The sequence below is a fragment of the Gobio gobio genome (genome assembly GCF_949357685.1).
Source record: "Gobio gobio genome assembly, chromosome: 6".
Lineage (NCBI taxonomy): Eukaryota > Metazoa > Chordata > Actinopteri > Cypriniformes > Gobionidae > Gobio > Gobio gobio.
This window is the reverse complement of record NC_137102.1, coordinates 23,717,642-23,739,856: the sequence shown is the minus strand read 5'-3', so window position 1 is coordinate 23,739,856 and position 22,215 is coordinate 23,717,642. Positions and strand designations below refer to the sequence as shown.

At 38.5% G+C, this 22,215-nt stretch overlaps 1 protein-coding gene across 3 annotated transcripts in view; it reads left to right on the top strand.

Annotated features, from left to right (window-relative positions):
* Nucleotides 1–22,215, top strand: part of tbl1xr1b (TBL1X/Y related 1b) — a 39,110-nt gene that overhangs the window by 6,238 nt on the left and 10,657 nt on the right. For 2 of the 3 annotated variants that reach the window (XM_079818405.1, XM_079818404.1), the window contains exons 3-15: nucleotides 4,986–5,084; nucleotides 8,224–8,369; nucleotides 8,464–8,671; nucleotides 12,103–12,235; nucleotides 12,328–12,469; nucleotides 12,642–12,705; nucleotides 12,786–12,883; nucleotides 12,976–13,036; nucleotides 16,288–16,409; nucleotides 16,794–16,868; nucleotides 16,982–17,109; nucleotides 17,249–17,414; nucleotides 20,946–21,047. In XM_079818405.1, coding sequence (XP_079674531.1) covers nucleotides 5,027–5,084; nucleotides 8,224–8,369; nucleotides 8,464–8,671; nucleotides 12,103–12,235; nucleotides 12,328–12,469; nucleotides 12,642–12,705; nucleotides 12,786–12,883; nucleotides 12,976–13,036; nucleotides 16,288–16,409; nucleotides 16,794–16,868; nucleotides 16,982–17,109; nucleotides 17,249–17,414; nucleotides 20,946–21,047 — 1,503 coding nt within the window. In that variant the 5' untranslated portion in view covers nucleotides 4,986–5,026. Of the gene's footprint in view, nucleotides 1–866; nucleotides 1,179–4,985; nucleotides 5,085–8,223; nucleotides 8,370–8,463; nucleotides 8,672–12,102; nucleotides 12,236–12,327; nucleotides 12,470–12,641; nucleotides 12,706–12,785; nucleotides 12,884–12,975; nucleotides 13,037–16,287; nucleotides 16,410–16,793; nucleotides 16,869–16,981; nucleotides 17,110–17,248; nucleotides 17,415–20,945; nucleotides 21,048–22,215 lie in introns of those variants that run through there. The other variant, XM_079818406.1, reaches the window with a different exon arrangement.

The following is a 22,215-nucleotide window of genomic DNA, read 5'->3' as shown; positions in this document are numbered from 1 at the left end:
TTAAAGCTGTATGAAGTCTAAAATATCCTTCACTGCAAAGGTAGCTTGTAAAGGCCCTTTACACACAGAAAACATTTTTGCGGTTAAAACCGTGAAATCCAGGTGAGTGAAGCAGGGGGAAAGTTTAGCCTAATTGAGTGCCATGTTTTTAGAACGCCATGTCAAGCGCGAGATGCTGCAAAAGACATGTGACGTGAGCGGCAGTGGTCAGAGATGTCCGGCTTGAACATGTTTACATTGAAAAACAATGTAAAAGTAGCGCAGTGGAATGGAAAATGTGTCCGGTGTGAACCAGCCCTAACTGCTGTTGCTGTTGGGATGAATGGTTTTTAGAGATGCGGAATGATCAGATCAAAATGTTTTTCTTCTTTTCTTCAGAAAACAAATGTACTGGTTTGTTTTGATTATTATGAGTGTATGATAAGAGAATGAATGTAAAGACATTTTGATCTTACACTGCTCAAGAGTCTTTTCATTAAGTTGCATAAGCCCATTATATTTGTTTGCGAATTGGCTGTTGACACGTCGTAATCTACAGGGATTCTTGTCATATGATGGGTTGCTGTTATATGTGAAGGCTTATTAGACTGTGAACTTGTGTGAAGGAGGCTTAAAGACCAAATAAGCGGCTGTATGAGTACATCTGGAGCATTTCCTCTTGTTAAACACATGCAATTCTTCTTGCCATCACAACATCAATCCCAACAGTGTAGCTTCTTAACAATTGTTTCCAGCAGTGAGCAAACGGGTGGAAAATTTCCCCAGGGCTCAAAGGGGCTTCTGTGGAAAATCTTCAGTGGAGAAGTTTAGGTTCAGTTCTCTTTTTGCTTGAAAATATATTGTTTAAGTAGACCAAGAGCGGATTTGCAGGGTCTGACATTAACTTTTAACTTTTACACTTACTAGCCAGGTGGCTGAAAGAACTGAAGAAAAAAAGGCAGCCAGATTTATTTCTGACCATTTATTAAAAAAATATAGGTATTTAAAGGGGCAAGATGATTTTGACAGTTAGCTGTTGACATGGGTACTGCAGTCCAAATTTAAAATATTGGAGGGAGTTGTTTCCCCCCGCCCCTTCCTCCTCAGACTCAACACTCAAGTTCATCTGGGTTTGCCAGATTGAGGACACGCAACAGGAGCGAGTGCAATTAACAATGGAAGGCATCGAGCCTTACACTGTAAGTTGATCAGCTTATGTATCTGCGTATTAATATGCCTCTGGTCATAGAGCTTTTTATATGGATGCCGAGGCTATTTAGGTTGGGTAGGATCTGCGATCTCTGACCTAGTCCGTTTGCTGGCTTCCATGGCTGTTATACGCTGTTGTGTTTTCCGCCAGCTGGCAACCCGTGTGAGAATGTTTCCGAATTATCTGCAAACATATTATAGTATTTGTATGCTTTAGAACAGTCAAAAATAGATACAGCCCATTTAAAATGTATGTTAAAGGTGCTCTATGTAACATTTTTACAGTAAAATATCCAAAAACCCCTAGGCCAGTGTTATATTTTGTTCAGTTGAGTACTTGCAATATCCCTAATGTTTCAACTATTTGTAAATCGTGAGAAAATTGCTATTTTAACCAAGGAGCCGGGACGTGTGAGGAAGTCGCCTGTCAATTGCGTCATATCTGCGTTACCCCCGGTTTTATTTTGCAGAAACGCTTTACTCTTACTCAAGTGTGCAACGAGTGTCATAGCAGCCGCTGAGCGAAAGCACAGAGTAAAGTCATAACATAATTGTCCACACACTCAGATGTATTCTATATGATAAAACAGGGCTGAGTTACCTCATACTCCTGACCAGAAAAGCGGAAGTGGCACCGGCGACTGGCATAATAAAAATCCCACCTGCGACTGCCATAATAACAGTCCCGCTGCTCGCAAGGCGTTTGTTCCGCTCTTATTAACAATCGCTCCAGCGGCCTTGCTCAGCTCCCAAAACACTCGGTCCTGCTCTGCTTCATACTATAGTAACGTTAATAATCGCGTCCATTAACATGATTTCTGCCCCAGTCCTATACCGAGATGACTAGCTGAGACAATCATGTTTGACGTTGGATTTTCTCCTAAGCATAAAGTTTGAGAGGTCCATCGATCACTGTTTTCCATGTTTGTAGAGTCAAGTCAAGTCAAGTCACCTTTATTTGTATAGCGCTTTTTACAATGCCGATTGTTTCAAAGCAGCTTCACAGTGTTAAACAGGAAAATAATGCAACAGAATTTGATTCGACTGTACAGCTGCTCTGGAGAAAACAGTAAAGTCATCCAGCTCAGTTCAGTTATCATATGGTGTCAACTGCTAATGCAAGCAGATCAGTAATATAGTTGAATATTTAGTGTCCACAACTAAGCCAAAAGCCAGAGGCAACGGTGGCAAGAGTTATTTCGTGGAGTTAAAGGAACACGCCAACTTTTTGGGACTTTGGATTATTAACTGTATTCCCCAGAGTTAGATAAGTCCATACATACCATTCTCATCTCCGTGCGTGCCATAACTCTGTCTGACGCACAACCCCCCCGCTAGACTAGCTTGGCACAAAGACTGGAGGTATATGGCTCCAGCTAGCCTACTGCTCAATTAGTCACAAAAAAAACGCCAACATTTTCCTATTTACATGTTGTGATGTGTATAGTCAAGGCGTGTACAAATAACAAGGTTACATGAGACACAGCCATCTTATAAACGTATACATACTGGAGAATATTCTCAGAAGGCGCAGCACTGCTCTACTTCTGGGGAGTGATTTGCTCGCAGCACCTGAGAAGCAGCGTTGTGACTTTTGTTAACAAAACCAGCGTGACTAGGTAGCTGTTTTTGCACAATGAACCCACAGACAAATATTAAAACTGCCCATCCCCCCTCCAATTCATTAGCAAGGTAAATGCTACAGTCCAGAGAATTACCTCTAGCACCGCTAATTTGTTACTATGACAGAGCACGTTCGTGACAGCACAATACTAACATTACAGGAGATACATGGAGCACGGGAAAAACTGCAATACAGTAGTGACCACCCTATTCATGTAACAGTGTCACAAACGTTACATTAGATCTAGCTAATGGTGCTGTTACAGTAGGCTAGTCATCTAAAAACATAACGGAACACTTACCGCAGCCGCAGGTGATCCGCTTTGTCCCGTCTGTACTATCAATTGGATGGCTGTATCCTTCAGCACACATTTCATGGTCCGTGTGGCAAATTCCATTTTTTCAAAATAGTGGTCCTCTGTGAAATGTTCAGAGCAAACGCAATGGTGCTTGATGGCCCAAACACACCTGTAGCCGATTTGAAGTAGCCATCGATTCATCAGGTCAGCGTTTTGGATTGGAATTCTATGAAATATCATTGTATTACCTGATCTCCCCTGTTTATGTCGCAGTTCTTTATAATACAGCGAACACCCATGATTGTAAACTATCTAGTAATTGCTGACTCTATTACTCCAACTCTGAGCGAACTCTCTGCTCCTCACCGCGGGGCTTCTCAGGTGCTGCGAGCAAATCACTCCCCAGAAGTAGAGCAGTGCTGCGCCTTCTGAGAATATTCCCCTGTATGTATACGTTTATAAGATAGCTGTGTCTCATGTAACCTTGTTATTTGTACACGCTGTGACTATACATATCACAACATGTAAATAGGAAAATGTTGGTGTTATTTTGTCACTTATTGAGCAGTAGGCTAGCTGGAGCCATATACCTCCAGTCTTTGTGCTAAGCTAGGCTAGCGGGGGGGATAATTTTTTGGTTTGTAATCGCGGTTTTGAACGATTACGGAATCGTGGCATCTGTAATCGCAATTTGAAATTCGATTAATTGTGATTATATATCAGTGCTGTCAATCAATTAAAAAAAACTAATTAATCGCACATTTTTTCTGTACTTAATTGTGGTTTAAAAACATCAGTTTTTAATATTTCTATAACGTAATAATTTCACAGTTACTCTCCAAATTAATGTAGAAGCAACTTAAAGACAGTATTTTTTAAAAAATATTTCTTTGATGGCATCTTTTTGTGAATGAAGGCCATTATCACTGATACTAATACTGCTACTGCTGTCTCTTTGAAATAGATGTTTTTAAAACATTAATTATAGACATTCAACACTGAAATGTACCTGAAATATTAACATAAACCCATAATAATAAATATAATATTTACCTGTGGCCTTCCTACCTGTCTAACAGGTAAATTGAATAAAGTTATCAAACACTACAGTCTTAACTGCATAAATTATAAATTAAATATAGATTAATCTTTATTAAAGCTACAATTTTCTCTGTTCACTTTTTTCTGTTACCTCCTTTATCTGTGATTAACATTAATGACATCACAGAAACTGGTTTATTAGACTGATGTCACTTTAAGATCATTTTCTCACAGCTAGTTCATTTAAGACGTTATTTAACTAATTTAAGACCGCTTTCATGAGAGTACTCGACAAAACAGGCATTTTGGCATAATTCTGTGTGTTATTGTAATTTCTGTGAGGTGTGTGTGTGTGTGTCAGTGCATTCTCTTGTCTTGTGGCGCTTGAATGGTTTAAAAACATTTGCGTGAGTAAGCGTCTGATCATAATGTAACGCTAGCCAAAAACTATTTTTTTGCCTTAATTTAAAAGGAAAAAAATGTGCATGTATTCAACCTTGCATACAATTTTTTTTCTTAATAAATGACAATAAAATGAGGGTTGGTTTTTTAAATTATTTTAGAATATAATGTTCTTTTTGTTATTGTTGAAAACAGTTGTGCTGCTTAATATTTGTGTGGAAACATGATGCATTTTTACTTCAAGACGGAGTTAATATTTTTTTTGTAGCAGTCTTTGTCACTTTTGATAAATTTAACGAATTCCTTCTGAATAAGTCTAAAAAAATATATATAATTTAAACTGTAGTGTATACTCCAGTGTCTAGTGATGTTCTGATGTTCCAAATGCTGTTTGTGAAGAACTTTAACACAAACATGTCTTTGTTATTCCAGGCTCCACTCTCGCCCTGACCTTGGTTCACCCAGGATCCAAAATGAGCGTAAGCAGTGATGAGGTCAATTTCCTGGTGTACAGATACCTGCAAGAGTCAGGTTTGTGTGTTCATCAACCTCCTTTTCACTTCTGCTAACAGCTCTGTGTAATATCCTGTTTCATATCACATGCTGGGGTAGTTGTTTGTCCGGTGCCATGTTCATTTCCGAAAAAATTAATTAGTGATTGAACCACCTAGGACCAACCAGAGCACCCTGAAAACCACATTGTAACATGCTAAAAACACTCAGGACAATAGCAACTCCCTGCAACATCTTGACAGCGTGTTTTAGGAAAATATCATCCATGTTTTCTTCAGGAAATGTAGTGTTTTATGTGCTGCTCTTTAAGAGTAAGGTTTAAAAACAAAATAAATGTCAGTTGTCAGAACCGATACCAGTGGCATTTATAAGAACTATTTTACTATTTTAACTATTGAACTATTTAACATGAACAATTATGCATTTGAGCATTTGAAACCATTATTTTAATATAATTATATACTATAATAGATTTTAATATTTTGAGTGCTAATTTTAAAGGGTTAGTTCACCCAAAAATGAAAATTCTGTCATTAATTACTCACCCTCATGTCGTTGGACACCCGTAAGACCTCCGTTCATATTCGGAACACAAATGAAGATATTTTAGTTGAAAGCTGATGGCTGAGAAAGGCTTCAGACAGGCCTCCATTGGCATTCAGTACATTGACACTTCCAAGATCCATGAAAGGCACTTAAAACGTCGTTACAAAGTCTATCTCACCACAGTGGCTCTACAATAATTTTACGATGCGACGACAATAGTTTTTGTGCGCAAAAAAAATCAAAATAACACCTTTATCCAACTTGTTCTCGACTTCCGTGTGTGCCTCCACGACACATGCGCGAGAATATGACGTAGCGCCGGCGTTCGGGAATCCATGAAATACACACTTAAGCCCCATTTTGAGAACTACGCTGAGACCTAAAGCACGATCTATGTAGAATCCAACAGCTTAGACACGCGCGTCTTCCTCTGATTGTAAACAAATCGCTTCTGGGTCATATGTCCGAACGCCGGATCTGCGTCATATTCTCGCGCATGCGTCGTGGAGGCATACACAGAAGTCGAGAACAAGTTGGATAAAGGTGTTATTTAGATTTTTTTTTGCGCACAAAAACTATTGTCGTCGCATCGTAAAATTATTGTAGAGCCACTGTGGTGAGATAGACTTTGTAACGACGTTTTAAGTGCCTTTCATGGATATTGGAAGTGTCAATGTACTGAATGCCAATGGAGGCCTGTGTGAAGCCTTTCTCAGCCATCAGCTTTCAACTAAAATATCTTCATTTGTGTCTTACGGGTGTCCAACGACATGAGGGTGAGTAATTAATGACAGAATTTTCAGTTTTGGGTGAACTAACCCTTTAAAGTTTTAGTAGTTTAGTTGTTTTTGTAATTTGTATTAGTGTTATACATTTTTATTTATTAGTTTTATATGTCTGTAGTTTTTATTAGCAACTAGCTGAAATAAAATGTTAAGTTTTTTTAATGTTTTAGTTAACCTTTATTTTGTTTACATTTACATATAACATTTATAGTTCACCCAAAAATTTAAATTCTGTCATTCCAAACCATTAAGACACTCATTCTTTGAACACAAATTAAGATTTTTTTAATGAAATCTGAGAGATTTCTGCAACTACAACTTTGATGTAGGGCCGATAATTTTTTCGATTATCGGATAAAATGCCTGTTTTTTATTTTATTGATAAAACGTACTATTCCACATCCTGCCCAATGCTGTCCTTCAAACAAACATGTCAGCTGAGTGCTATGAAAACATACATGGTGAATATATCTACCCTTACAAAAACGAACCATGGTTTTACAACAAATAAAACAAACAAAAAATATGAATAATGATAAATAAATAACAGGGTTATTGTAGTTATTCCATGGTAACTACAAACTAACCATGATTTTGCTTCAAATCCATAGTTTAACTATATGGTATTTGTGTTGTTATACAAATGGTAATCAATACGCCAAAAAAACATGGTTTTACTATAATAAAACCATGGTTAATTTTCGTAAGGGTATGTTTGTGCTATGCATGATGTGCAAAAGTTACTAAGCAAAAGGACAGTTTAAATCGCGACGTTAAAATGATGTTAAAGAAAAACAAAAAATCACAAACTCAGTGTTAGCAGATGAGAGGAATGTTCTGCAGAACAAACACACAAATAATTTTTTCGTCTGACCTTATTGCATATGCATTTGTAGGAGTTTCCCTTCCAGACATGCAAGGTGATTTACTAAGGTTTGCGCTGGTCAATTTACTGGCAAAAAAGTTTGTCTTAAACCAGACGCTAATTTGTGCTTCTCTTAGTTATTATGGAAATGATCCAGCTGTGTCAGCGTTCTTTTAATTTGCGTGTCGTCAATAAGGTTGTGAACCTACACTGGTCTCACAGTTCGATTACGATTATCATGCCATCAATTGGGTTCAATTCGATATCACGATGCATCATAATACATTGACAATGCACTTCATCCTCATGTATACAATTTTGTCAGTCAGTTATATGAACTGAACCTTTCACTTTACCTGCTCAAAGAAAACACGCTTCTTGAATGTATCTGGGCACTGAAGACAACAGGAACATTTAGAACAAATACACAAAATAATAAAAGCCACTTCAGGAGGTGGTCTGGGCCGCATTACAGTCAAAACTAAAGTCTAATTGCATCGTCTGCATCGCGATGCAACGTAGAAACGATTAATTTCGACATCGTCAGTAGATCACACACAGAACTTTCCACTCCCATCTGCGTTTTTCTGGAACTGCGCTCTTGCGCTAATTTGCCCAGCTAATTGAACCTTAATTTTATGCTTTTATCCACATATAAACATTCATTGTAGTTGTGTAGACTGTCAGTCTTCAGTTGTGTCCAAGATGAACGAAAGTTTTACAGGTTTGGAACAATCGCTTGTTGTATTTTTCGCTTTGGATAAAAGCATCTGCTAAATTAATAAATGTAAATGTAATAATACTCGTTTGAAATCAGTCGACCATATTGGGTCGGTATTGCAGAAAGACTTGTCGATTTTATATAAAAATTTGTACATCTTTGACTTGATTCCAAAGTACAAATACTATTCAAAAATGCGTTCCTAAATGGTAACAAGAACGGTCTTCCTTTTCCCTGCAGGCTTCTCCCACTCAGCGTTCACCTTTGGCATAGAGAGCCACATCAGCCAGTCCAACATCAACGGCGCTCTGGTGCCCCCTGCTGCCCTCATCTCCATCATCCAGAAAGGGCTGCAGTACGTGGAGGCTGAAGTCAGCATCAATGAGGTCAGCACTGGTACCAGTACCAGATTTGGATATTTCTCAGCTTCCCAATTATGCATGCGAGAAGATGCTCTATATGACATGTTTTTGCTCTCAGGACGGTACGCTGTTTGATGGACGACCAATCGAATCGCTGTCGTTGATTGATGCAGTGATGCCAGACGTGGTGCAAACAAGGCAGCAGGTGTATAAGGATAAGCTAGCTCAACAGCAAGCTGCCACCTCCAGCGCCACGCCGGCCACCGCTGCCAAGAACGGAGAGAACACGGCTAATGGAGACGAGAATGGATCTCACGCGCTGTCTAGTAAGCTTACATCCTACATATTACTAACAGAATAGCCGTAAAGAAATTGTATTAATACCATGAAACATAAATTGGGTAGCGCTTAATTTTGATAGACATTCTACTAACTATAAGTAACTTTGCAACTGCATGGCAATTTATTATACTGACTAGGCAGGGCTCCAGACTAACATTTTAAAGCAGTGGCACCGGTGCCACTAAGTTCTACAGAGAGTATCATAAAATAAATTTAAACATAAAATTATTCTTGTTTTGCATTGTTTTATTAATAATTGCAGTTACTAATAATATTACATGTTTGTTTGTTTATTGGAAATGTAACAGTGAAGCACTGATCTTGAATTGATATGCAGATAAAATGAACTTTTATTAAGAACAGTAATGTGCAAAAAACAAATTTTGTATAGGGAAAAATTAAATATTCTACTCTTATTAAATGTACTTTTGTTCATCTATACTATATAGTATCATACTAAACTAAAAGAAGCATTCTTTTCACATTCTTTTCACTTTTCACAAAAAAAATATGATCAGAAAATCAACGTGCCTAATAATTCTGCACTCCCTGTATGAACTATATGCCTTTCTCCACTGATGTTCTGTGATGTTCGAATGTTTCTAAAGGTCCGCGCAGCTCAGTTCAAACGTGTAGTGTGGTTCCATTCCGCTTTCAATTCGTTTGCCGGTTGATGTTTCTTTGTGACTTAGATTTTTGCACAGTATTTTTAAGAAATCCTCAATGACAAAATACATTACTGGAAAGATAGTCTGCAGGTACATTTTGAAATGTTTTAACTAATCATCTTAATGAATGTCATTTGAGTTCTACTTTCTATGAATCTGTTTTAATTTTATTAAAAAAAAAGCAAACCAACAGTGGAGGCAGTGCCGCGGTAAGTATGAGTTAGTTGACAGTGACACCATAATGTAATGTAAACGTAGACGTGGCATATTCTATGCTAATTTCACCCTCACGCTCTGTCATGGCGATATCACGAGACAGCTTTTCACCTCAACAAGAAATCTCGTCACATTTTAATATTGCAAGATCTTGTGGCTCTCGTTACTCGTTACCTACTACTACTAACCCTAACCTAACAGTTCACTAATGGTCTACTACAGTCTCCTAATACTCCAACTTTGCGACTACATGTCAACTAAAATGTCTAAAGTGGATCATCGAAATGGTGTTACTATAAATCACTCTTCAATCTTTAGGAATCAATCTTATGGTTTAATCCTGGATTTTCAAGGTTTGAGGTTTCATACTATACCTTTGTAAACCCTAGGTTAATGTTCTTTGCATATCTGTGGTGTCATTATCATTGACTGATGAACACAGCATGTGACCTAATTAAATGAACATCCTGTCGTGTTTACATTCCTGACTGCACCATCAGTTTATCCTGAATAGACTTGTGTGACAATAACCAGTGTTATTTTTGTATTATTTAGCCATTTATAGTATTTGTTTTTATTATATATGTATATATATACACATACACATACAGTGAGGAAAATAAGTATTTGAACACCCTGCTATTTTGCAAGTTCTCCCACTTAGAAATCATGGAGGGGTCTGAAATTGTCATCGTAGGTGCATGTCCACTGTGAGAGACCGAAATCACAATGTATGATTTTTTAACTATTTATTTGTATGATACAGCTGCAAATAAGTATTTGAACACCTGAGAAAATCAATGTTAATATTTGGTACAGTAGCCTTTGTTTGCAATTACAGAGGTCAAACGTTTCCTGTAGTTTTTCACCAGGTTTGCACACACTGCAGGAGGGATTTTGGCCCACTCCTCCACACAGATCTTCTCTAGATCAGTCAGGCTTCTGGCCTGTCGCTGAGAAACACGGAGTTTGAGCTCCCTCCAAAGATTCTCTATTGGGTTTAGGTCTGGAGACTGGCTAGACCACGGCAGAACCTTGATATGCTTCTTACAGAGCCACTCCTTGGTTATCCTGGCTGTGTGCTTCGGGTCATTGTCATGTTGGAAGACCCAGCCTCGACCCATCTTCAATGCTCTAACTGAGGGAAGGAGGTTGTTCCCCAAAATCTCGCAATACATGGCCCCGGTCATCCTCTCCTTAATACAGTGCAGTCGCCCTGTCCCATGTGCAGAAAAACACCCCCAAAGCATGATGCTACCACCCCCATGCTTCACAGTAGGGATGGTGTTCTTGGGATGGTACTCATCATTCTTCTTCCTCCAAACACGTTTAGTGGAATTATGACCAAAAAGTTCTATTTTGGTCTCATCTGACCACATGACTTTCTCCCATGACTCCTCTGGATCATCCAAATGCTTCTGGGCTGATTTCTCACCTTTCTTAGGATCATTGAGACCCCACGAGGTGAGATCTTGCATGGAGCCCCAGTCCGAGGGAGATTGACAGTCATATTTAGCTTCTTCCATTTTCTAATGATTGCTCCAACAGTGGACCTTTTTACACCAAGCTGCTTGGCAATTTCCCCGTAGCCCTTTCCAGCCTTGTGGAGGTGTACAATTTTGTCTCTAGTGTCTTTGGACAGCTCTTTGGTCTTGGCCATGTTAGTAGTTGGATTCTTACTGATTGTATGGGGTGGACAGGTGTCTTTATGCAGGTAACGACCTCAAACAGGTGCATCTAATTTAGGATAATAAATGGAGTGGAGGTGGACATTTTAAAGGCAGACTAACAGGTCTTTGAGGGTCAGAATTCTAGCTGATAGACAGGTGTTCAAATACTTATTTGCAGCTGTCTCATACAAATAAATAGTTAAAAAATCATACATTGTGATTTTCAAGATTTTTTTTTTTTTTTTAGATTATGTCTCTCACAGTGGACATGCACCTACGATGACAATTTCAGACCCCTCCATGATTTCTAAGTGGGAGATCTTGCAAAATAGCAGGGTGTTCAAATACTTATTTTCCTCACTGATATATATATCTCCATTTCAGGTTTTTAATTAAAGTTGTTTTGATGGTTTTAGTTTACAGTAACTACACTGACCTAAATAACTGAATAAAACGCCACTCCACTAAACACATCTGTTTGACATTTAGTTTTTTTTCCTTGAATGCTGAAATTAAATGAAGGGGATGAAGGTGTCTGTGGCTATACAAAGCATATTAATATTTAATGAGGCAAGCGCTGTTCATTGAATGATTGGTTGTTTGTTGCTAAACAACTGGCTGTTACATTTTCACCCTGTATACCTTTGGCACTACAATGTGAGCGTTGCTTTCCAAGTTTTAAAAAGATGATAACTAGGGGTTAAACAGACTGTTGTTCCAACCCTGTGTGACCTTTTTTCTTTTGTAGAACACAGAAAGGTGCAACATGGCTGCACATTTACATAAATTATGCATATTGGTTGGGTTTAGGTTTGTCACAAAAGCTAACGCTGAAAGTGTGTCTGCCTCTTCCTTTGACAGACCACCACTCAGACATGATGGAGGTGGACAGGGCAGTGGAGATCCCAGCCAGTAAAGCCATGGTGCTGCGTGGCCACGAGTCTGAGGTCTTCATCTGTGCTTGGAACCCTGTCAGCGACCTGCTGGCCTCTGGGTCAGTATCAAGCTAAAGCCACAGTTTACTTGCTTTGCATGTCTCTGCATAATACTTTTCAAATGGGTTAATACTTTGGTTATTGCCATCAGATCTGGAGACTCGACTGCACGTATCTGGAACCTGAGCGAGAGCAGCGCGGGAGGATCCACTCAGCTGGTGCTGCGCCACTGCATTCGGGAGGGGGGGCAGGATGTACCCAGTAACAAAGACGTCACCTCATTGGACTGGAATGTGAGTGCTGGGACTAGCGCTTATGAATCATAGTAACCCTGCTTGCATGAGCCTCTCTCCACACATGTATTTCTCACTTCATAGACAGAACAAATTATTCAAATTCATATTTCTCTCTCTCTCTCTCTCTCTCTCTCTCTCTCTCTCTCTCTCTCTCTCGTGTGTTGGACAGAGTGAAGGAACACTTCTAGCCACCGGATCATATGATGGCTTTGCCAGGATATGGACTAAAGATGGTGAGCTTCATTCATTCTATCGCTAACATCAGTTAAACTACAAAATCCCGTTCATCTAATCAGTGTCCTATAATTGGTAGGTAATCTTGCCAGTACTCTGGGGCAGCACAAAGGTCCTATATTTGCTTTAAAGTGGAACAAGAAAGGAAATTTTATTCTCAGCGCTGGTGTTGATAAGGTACAGTATAATCTTATGCTTGTTTTCATACTCTTGTCAAGATAAGCTGATGTGATGAAGTTAAGATGCTAATGGGAATGTGCACCTTTCAGACCACCATAATTTGGGACGCACACACAGGAGAGGCCAAACAGCAATTTCCATTCCATTCTGGTGAGTAACAAAAATGATCACAAGCAGGACATTAATTTAACCACGACAGACCTTGACATTCTTGCTTGTCTGGGTTGGAAACACCTTAAACACACTAATTAATGAACATTAATAAAACTATACATGACAGGATTTTGCAGCCTTATCAGTTTTAATGGGACCTGTAGGACCTTCAGAGAGAGTATTTTGGTACGAAGAGCAGCTGCAGCATTTAGCTGAGGGTTTACCGCCCATGTTGGTCGTAGATAGAAAACATTTTATTTTTCTGTTATGTGTCAGAGACGGCGTGGCGCATCTCGGACGAGGAGAGTTGAAATCAGGTCAACTTTATGGTAATGAGTTATAACACGATTCAGCGGCAACCAATCGGAATGTAGAAGTGCTCCGCTTGAGAGGATTCCAGAGAATGCAGTCCTGTAAACTTAGTTTTTTAGTTCCCAAGCAAAATGGAGGAGTGGTTGTTCGATGCTGAGGCAGGTTTGATTAGAAGGCGCGCAATACTATTTATAGGCAACATTTCCGATCAACAATTAATGATACAGTATCCACATGTGCTCCGCAATAAATTAAAAATAAACACATTGGTTTGTTGATGTACATAAGTTACTCTTGTTAATGCTGATGGTGAGGAAATACAGCTGCAACATCTCATAATGTACCTCAAAATCAGTAGCATATCACTGAGAAACATACTGCTCAAGTCGTCCTTGTGATGGAGGTTGGGGTTGAATAGCTAGTTCTTCCAATATTTCATCATCGGACTCGCGCTCAGATTGATGTGGTAAAATCAATGTCATCATTACTGTCTTTACAGTGTGTACAACCGGCGAGCTTTAGGAAGCCTCCGTACCGCTCCGGTAATGGGTGTTTGTTTCCAACGTGTTCTGCAAGTGGTAGATTGATCACAACAGCAGGGTTTTTCCTGGGTCAAATATGGTCTTCGTGGTGGCTGACGACATGGTCATCCACACACACACACACACACACACACACACACACACACACACACACACACACACACACACACACACACACACAGTAAAAAGTACCCTACCCACGTGATCTGCAAATGCAATACTGACAATAAATTTAAAATAAATTCAAAGAAACAGTTTGTAATTTTTGCTTATCTTATTTTGAGACCTTAATGTTTGTTTTTGTTCCTCATTTTTTACACTATTTACAGATAATTGTTTTAATTTAGATTAAAAAAGTAGTATTCAATTTTTTTACAAATAGCCAAATTTTCTGCCATATACGATTTCATAAAATTATCAGCTAGCTAATAGCAACTTTGTTCTGGTTTCACCTCACTCCAGTCTAAATGATTTTAGGCTATTTATTTCACTACACATTGACAACATAAATAAGCTGAAAGATAATTAAAACTAATTCTTACTATCCACTCTTGCTAAATTGAGTAAGCGCACTTGTGTTCTCATTTCAGATGTGTTCTGAGTAAATTATTAAACTGATTTGTGAGTTCAGTGTTGGACAGATCAGTCCTTTTAAAATGATTCGGTTCAAAGGAGTCATTAGGTCGTGAATCGGACATTAGCAGACCTGCTGTGTGTGAATCCAGTCTGTTAGAACAGAAAGATTTGTCAACACACAGAAAACACTTCATGACTGGATAGGATTTGTTTCCCGTTTATTGAAAGTATGGTTTGTGTCAGCTGGTCAGAGAAGAGTCAACGTTTTTTGAGCGCAATTCACACCCAGCAGTAAAAAATTGTCCGAATGTGCAACATGGATTCGGTCTTCCGACCTTTTGATTTGGATTAATATGTGAAATATGAGAGAGCTAAGACAGAAGACAGAGAGAGTGTGCGCGGGGAGGAGCTCTCTTCTCGTTCTCTCTGTCACTCAGATAACAAGTGCAGCAGTCTCTTATCTGTTTTATATCACTCATAAATCACAATAACTCATCAAATAAGGCTTTGGCAGGACAAACATTTGTTTTGGCAGCAGCCAAACATTTTTCAATGTAGGAAAAACCCTGAACAGGCTGGGCCATCTGACCAATCAGAGAACAGTAGCTCACGGAAAGGAGGGATTTAGAGAGACTGATTCATCCATCGAGTCGTTTAAGAATCATTGAACAGTGTGGTGATGTGCAATGTATATTATGAGAAAATGAAAGCATTTTGATGCATGTAAACTAGGGATGCACCGAATGTTCGGCAACCGAAATTATTCGGCCGAAAATGGCAAAAATTGCACTTTCAGTGTAATAAGTAATAGTAAGTAATGAAAAGGCTGAATAAATTTAACCGAACAATTAAATTTTTGATGACTCGATCAAATATAGCAACCAGCGCGTGTGAGAGATAGGCGCGCACACTTCTAAATGCAGCAAACATGTTCGAAGTGTGGAAGCATTAAAGTGTCCGAGAGGCACCCTCATATGCAAGCAAGAGCACCCTCATTTGATACTGTAATAATATACTGGCAAATGCTCCAGTGCATATTTTTGTCTGTAGAATGTCAAATGTATCCATTTACGTGTTTCTGCAGCGGTGACAGGCTCGCAAAAACCTCTCATGAACAAACAAACAAAGTGTAGACACGAATCGACTTAAGATATTTATTGTGCACTTGTTAGCAGCTTCATTGAACTTTGTACGTTGTGAGATTTGCGATGAACTGGCATAGTGAAAGTGGTTCGTGATCGTAAGTGAAGTGGTCTTGGCTTTTGAAATTATTAAATTGCAGATGTAGGCTAAGCGTACAGTGAGACATTTAAATTATTTATAGAGCACCCTCAGTGATTTGATTATGATACCTGTAGGCATAATAGGCCAAAGATAAGATAAGGCATAAGATGGCCATAAAAATTGTTTTCCTTTACACTTTTTTAATATTATTTTAAGTTATATTGTGCTTTGTTTGTATAATGTCTGCTGGAATGCTAAAAAATGTTCAGTGTTAAATAAATATTTTTAAATTGTTGTTTTGTCATTTATTTTTCTTTTAAAAGCAAGACAAAAAAGTAAAAAGCTAATTTTTACTATTTAATTTATGCCATGGTAAAAAAAAAATAAGGCAAAATAAATGGAAAAAAATTGAAAAAACGCTTTCGGTATTCGGCTTCGGCCAAGTGTTTTATTATGCTTCGGCCAAGAATTTTCATTTCGGTGCATCCCTAGAGTAAACCTGTTGTAGGAGACCTCCAAAACACAACCAGGAGGCTTTAAAATTGCATAATGGGGCACTTTAAGAATAATGTGGTTTGCATTTGTCACCTGCAGCTCCGGCTCTGGACGTGGACTGGCAGAGCAACAACACGTTTGCCTCCTGCAGCACGGACATGTGCATTCACGTGTGTAAACTGGGCCAGGACAGACCAGTCAAAACATTCCAGGGCCACACAGTAAGACACTTGCATCAGATATTCTACTATTTCACATAGAGTGTGTATATTAATATCTGCTTATTTTTACTTTTTGCATTGACTGTTTGGCAGACACTTTTACACTGCATTTAAGCTACCCATTTAAAGTTCATGCATTCCCTGTGAATCTAGCACAAGATCTCTGCGTTTCTAGCACAGAAATGCATGAAATATCAACAACAGTATAAATGTTGTTCTAGTCATTACAAAATCAGCAAAATCTTAGGAATAGGAATTATATTAAGTCATTTTTTTTCTGAAGCGCACGGATAAGCTATGCATCAAATATGATAGATACAGTATTATAGGGTAAAGCATGCTTAACTGATTACATCACTGATTATTTGAACCCCTTTTCCTCAGAATGAAGTCAATGCAATCAAATGGGATCCAACAGGGAATCTCTTGGCCTCCTGCTCTGATGACATGACATTAAAAGTGAGCTACAAACAACCTGCCATCATCTCTCTTTTGATGTCTCTTTTCTATTGTGTTTGCATTGTCAATGGGTAGTGTATTATAATAATGTTGTGTTTTGTGTTGAACATCAGCTTTGGAGCATGAAACAGGACACTTGTGTTCATGACCTGCAAGCCCATAGTAAGGAGATCTACACCATCAAATGGAGCCCTACTGGCCCTGGAACCAACAACCCCAATGCCAACCTCATGCTGGCCAGGTACTTAAAACCAGCCGCCATCAGTCCTTTTTTAAAGATAATTTAGATTTATTGGCTAAATTTAAAGTGTGGGGGTGTGGGTGTATGTGGTGTGTGTACACATTGAGCAATGTTTTTTCTTCTTATTTTCTGCCCAAAGCGCGTCGTTTGATTCAACGGTGCGTTTGTGGGACGCAGAGCGTGGCGCCTGCATCCACACGCTGACCAAACACCAGGAGCCTGTCTACAGTGTGGCATTCAGCCCAGATGGGCGGCACCTGGCCAGCGGCTCCTTCGACAAGTGTGTCCATATCTGGAACACGCAGGTACTGTAGGCTGTTTATCGAACTGTTACTTGTTAGATATTATTCACATGAGATTAATAAAATAAAGGCTAGATTTATTTAATCAAAAATACACTAAACGTATTTCACAATATTACTGCAATTTAAAAATACTGTTTTCCATTTTTTATTTTTTTTATTTTTTTAATGTAATTTACAGCATGATTACGCTAGTCTTCAGTGTCACATAATCCTTCAGAAATCAATCTCATATGCTAAAGCTCAAGAATTTTTTTAAATTATTATTAATGTTGAAAACTGTTGTTTCACTTAACTGGATTAAAAACCGAAATAACCGACATGGGAATATTATGTATTGATTCATTGTCCCTTCAAAGTTTGCAAGAGACATTTAATAAATTTATAATTAATTTTAAATAAACTAAGCGTATTTAATAAACTAAAACGTAGGCTATTTAATAAACTGAGCGTATTCCTCTGTCAATATGAAACGCGACTTGGCCATTCTAATTAATGATTGGAAGAACGCGTATCGACCACCGTTACTGTAAAATATGCACGTATGTCCATTTAAACTCAATTTTGGAATAATGTGGATTATATCATTACACTGGCAAGAATATGGTTACATGTAAAGATGCCGTACCAAGTATGACAACGCTACATTCAACTGCTTTTGAAATACGGTGTTTTTTTCACTTCCTGAAAAGTAACCGTTTTGGACATACGTGAGTTTCATCGGGCAGCGACGATATGTAGGCTAATATAACGAATATATAGGCTAATATAGTGCATGTATTCAGTGAAAGAGTTAATCTCTCTAGTGAACTCACAGCTGTGGACATTGAATGACTTCTGAGGTAAACGTGATTCTACATGACATTGTTTACAAGCCGGTTTATTGTCTTTCCGCAGTTGAAACACAGATGGAGCGATTGCACAACATATTATACGTTTCAGTAAGTTGTAATGTATCCTCAACATACCTTAAAGGGATTGTTCACCCAAAAAAACGAAAATTTTATGTTTTTCTGCTTACCCCTAAGGCATCCAAGATGTAGGTGTCTTCGTTTCTTCAGTAGAACACAAATGAAGATTTTTAACTCCAACCGTTGCTGTGTGTCACTCATATAATGCCTGTCAATGGGGTATAATTCTATTAGAGTAAAAAAAACATGGACAGACAACTTCAAATTAAACCCTGCAGCTCGTGACGACACATTGATGTCTTAAGACACGAAATGATCGGTTTCTGAGAGAAACCGAACGGTATTTATGCAAATATATCACCTCATATCAGACGAACGCTTTAGCTCTCCAGACTGCCATGCCATCACTTCCCGTAGGAGAGGTCAAAATTCCTGCCGGGTCATAGATATATACATAGATACCTCATTAGTGCCTGCGTGGATCATGGTGTGGATCGCTCGAATGAGGAATCTATGTATACATATCTATGACCCGGCCGCTATTTTGACCTCACCTACGGGAAGTGATGGCATGTCCTATCTATATTGCACCAAATGCGACACTGCACTCCCTTGTGAAGACGATTGGATGAACGGTTCTCGAAATAATAAAGATGCAAACGGACATACAGACACAGATTCCTGCCTATTAGAGAGAAAAATATGTTCAGCCCCTCTCTCCGAAGCTTCGAAGCTCAAAAAAGGGTATTCGGACCAGCCCTAAACTTTATGCTCTTACAAGGCTATTCCTGGGGCCGGATTTGGCCCGCGGGCCGCCAGTTGACGTTGCATGCCTTAGGGGTAAGCAGAAAAGTATATAATTCTCGTTTTTGGGTGAACTATCCCTTAAGATATGAATTTATGTTTATTCTTTAGAAGAGATGATCGCGACTCGCGCGCAGCACGCTGCCGCTTGAAGTTGAACTGATACGCGTCTATCAGTCACGTCACATTATAGAGCATTAAAACGGCATTTATCGTTTGAATTTCATGATAAAATGGACTGAATACTCAATATGTTCGTGTGGGATCTCGGATTGAAGTTTGTTCCGCGCTTTAAACAAGGCGACTGTTAACTGTTAAAGATTGCATTCATAACCGTTCAATAGCACACCGTACCGAAAGCCCTTTACCGAAACGGTTCAATACGAATACGTGTACCGTTACACCCCTATTATCAGGATATGAGATTACTTATATCGTGATATGAGATTTTGGTCATATCGCCCAGCCCTAATTCACATTAAATCAATCGGGGCCAAATTTCAGTACCTGAGAACATATCTGGTGATATAGACTAGTGTCTGTGAATATAAAAAGGCAAAAAGACTATTTAAATACGAATCTTGCATGTCTCTGTGTGAATGAATGGCGCAGACACACGGTTTAATTTACCTCACACACTCTCTGAATCACGCGTGACGGCCGCGTGTTTCAATCTCCACCATCTCATACGAGGACTTGAATGCATGAACGTCCTCTCCAGAGCCAAAACTCTTTTTTTACCGTTTCATTTGAGAAAAAACTACCGCCATATCATAAACGCACAGAATCTCAAAGGTCTTCACAGCAACCCGTCAAAATAAAGGTTTGGTTTAACAAATATATTACTGAATTTAGATATGTCTCAATGTAATAATAATAGGCTACTAACATTAATGTTGTAGTAGTAGTAGTAATAATAATAATAATAATAATAATAATAATAATAAATTATCAACACTTTATTTTTTTAAGTAATAAATCTATTGAATAATACATTTTAACAGTATAAAGCTGTTGTGCAGCACTTTGTTTGCCAATTTTTTTTTTAAATTAAATTTAAAACATAAATTAAATTAATGTTTAATGTCTTTATTTGATTACCAGAAAATACACAACATCTTTTCATAGACATGAAATTTAAAAAATATATATATATATATATTAAAATGGTTGTTTTTATGAATGCAATTAAGTAGCTAGTAGTCTACTATTTACTGGTAAATATCTCTGTATACAAACATCACAGACAATGGCAGACAACGAGCGATGCTTAATGTGAACAACATGTCTATAAATGACTTGCAGTTTCTATACAGTTATTGAGGTAAACATCCCTAAAGTACCAAAAAAGGTACTGTTGGGTACCGGTACTGAATTTCATGTTCCAGTAACGGTACCCAATCCTACCTGTCTTGCATAGCATGTACGTGAATGTGGGGGTGGAGTCATCAAGATTGTGTGTGGGGTGTGATCCTTTTGGGTAGGGGTCTGTTTGTTTTCGCTTACTGCACCTTTTATACCTCCTTGAGGCTTTTTATTAATTATTATTAAAATGTTCCAAATAGTAACTTCAGTTTAGCGGTTTACACCCTATTTAGGCATAATTTAGATTTGTCTACAAACTAACTTCAGGTGTTTAAGCATCAGACTAAGTCAATCAAATGTGTTCAAACTTGATATATTCTTAGTTTCAGATTAACGTTAATCGTTAGTTGCAGATAGAGTTTTCACCTTCTGGCCTGACTGATATATTGATCTGTCACTGTGCTGCATTGCATGGCTGGTGTTCTCAACGCAAGTCTCAATTTCTGCCCTACAGAGTGGTGCTTTAGTCAACAGCTACAGAGGGACAGGCGGCATTTTTGAAGTATGCTGGAACTCCACTGGGGACAAAGTGGGCGCAAGTGCATCAGACGGATCGGTGAGTTTGTGTTGCAAAGCAAAAATGCGAAGAGTTGCTTGAACATGCTCAGATTACTATGAAGATACAGCATGTGCTGAGTCTGTTTGAAAGCAATCATAGTTTTTAGTAGGGCTGCACAATTTTTTGCAATAAAACGAAGTCTGATATATCAAATCACAAAGGCTCTGATTTAATTAAATGGATATGTGTATTTCAGTTTTCAGTTTATTTTCAGTTCTTGCGCATGAACAGTGTCTAAGAGCGGCTTGTTTTGCAGTAAATGCAGCTCCACACAAAAACTTCTCTCGGCTCATCTGCTTGTAACGTGAATTTGTGCCAACCATCTTCCGGTACTTCCAATGAGAAGTGCTTCTCAACCAAAGAAACTTTAAGGTCTCCTTGCAGTTTTCTGTCAAAATAATAAGAGTTTTATTTAATGTGGAGAAAGAAAGAAATTGCCAATCCATTTCAGTTGTAATGTGTAAAAACATTTCTTCAAGGGGCCATGACATGTCTTGTCTCTTCATATACAGTCAGGTCCATAAATATTGGGACATCGACACAATTCTAATATTTTTGGCTCTATACACCACCACAATGGATTTGAAATTAAACAAACAAGATGTGCTTTAACTGCAGACTTTAAGCTTTAATTTGAGGGTATTTACATCCAAATCAGGTGAACGGTGTAGGAATTACAATAGTTTGTATATGTGCCTCCCACTTTTCAAGGGACCAAAAGTAATGGGACAATTGGCTGCTCAGCTGTTCCATGGCCAGGTTTGTGTTATTCCCTCATTACTCCATTTACAAGGAGCAGATAAAAGGTTCAGAGTTCATTTCAAGTGTGCTATTTGCATTTGGAAACTGTGCTGTCAACTCTCAATATGAGATCCAAAGAGCTGTCACTATCAGTGAAGCAAGCCATCATTAGGCTGAAAAAAACAAAACAAACCCATCAGAGAGATGGGAAAAACTTTGTGTGGCCAAATCAACTATTTGGAACATCCTTAAAAAGAAAGAACGCACCGGTGAGCTCACCAACACCAAAAGACCCGGAAGACCACGGCAAACAACTGTGGTGGATGACCGAAGAATTCTTTCCCTGGTGAAGAAACACCCTTCACAACAGTTGGCCAGATCAAGAACACTCTCCAGGAGGTAGGTGTATGTGTGTCAAAGTCAA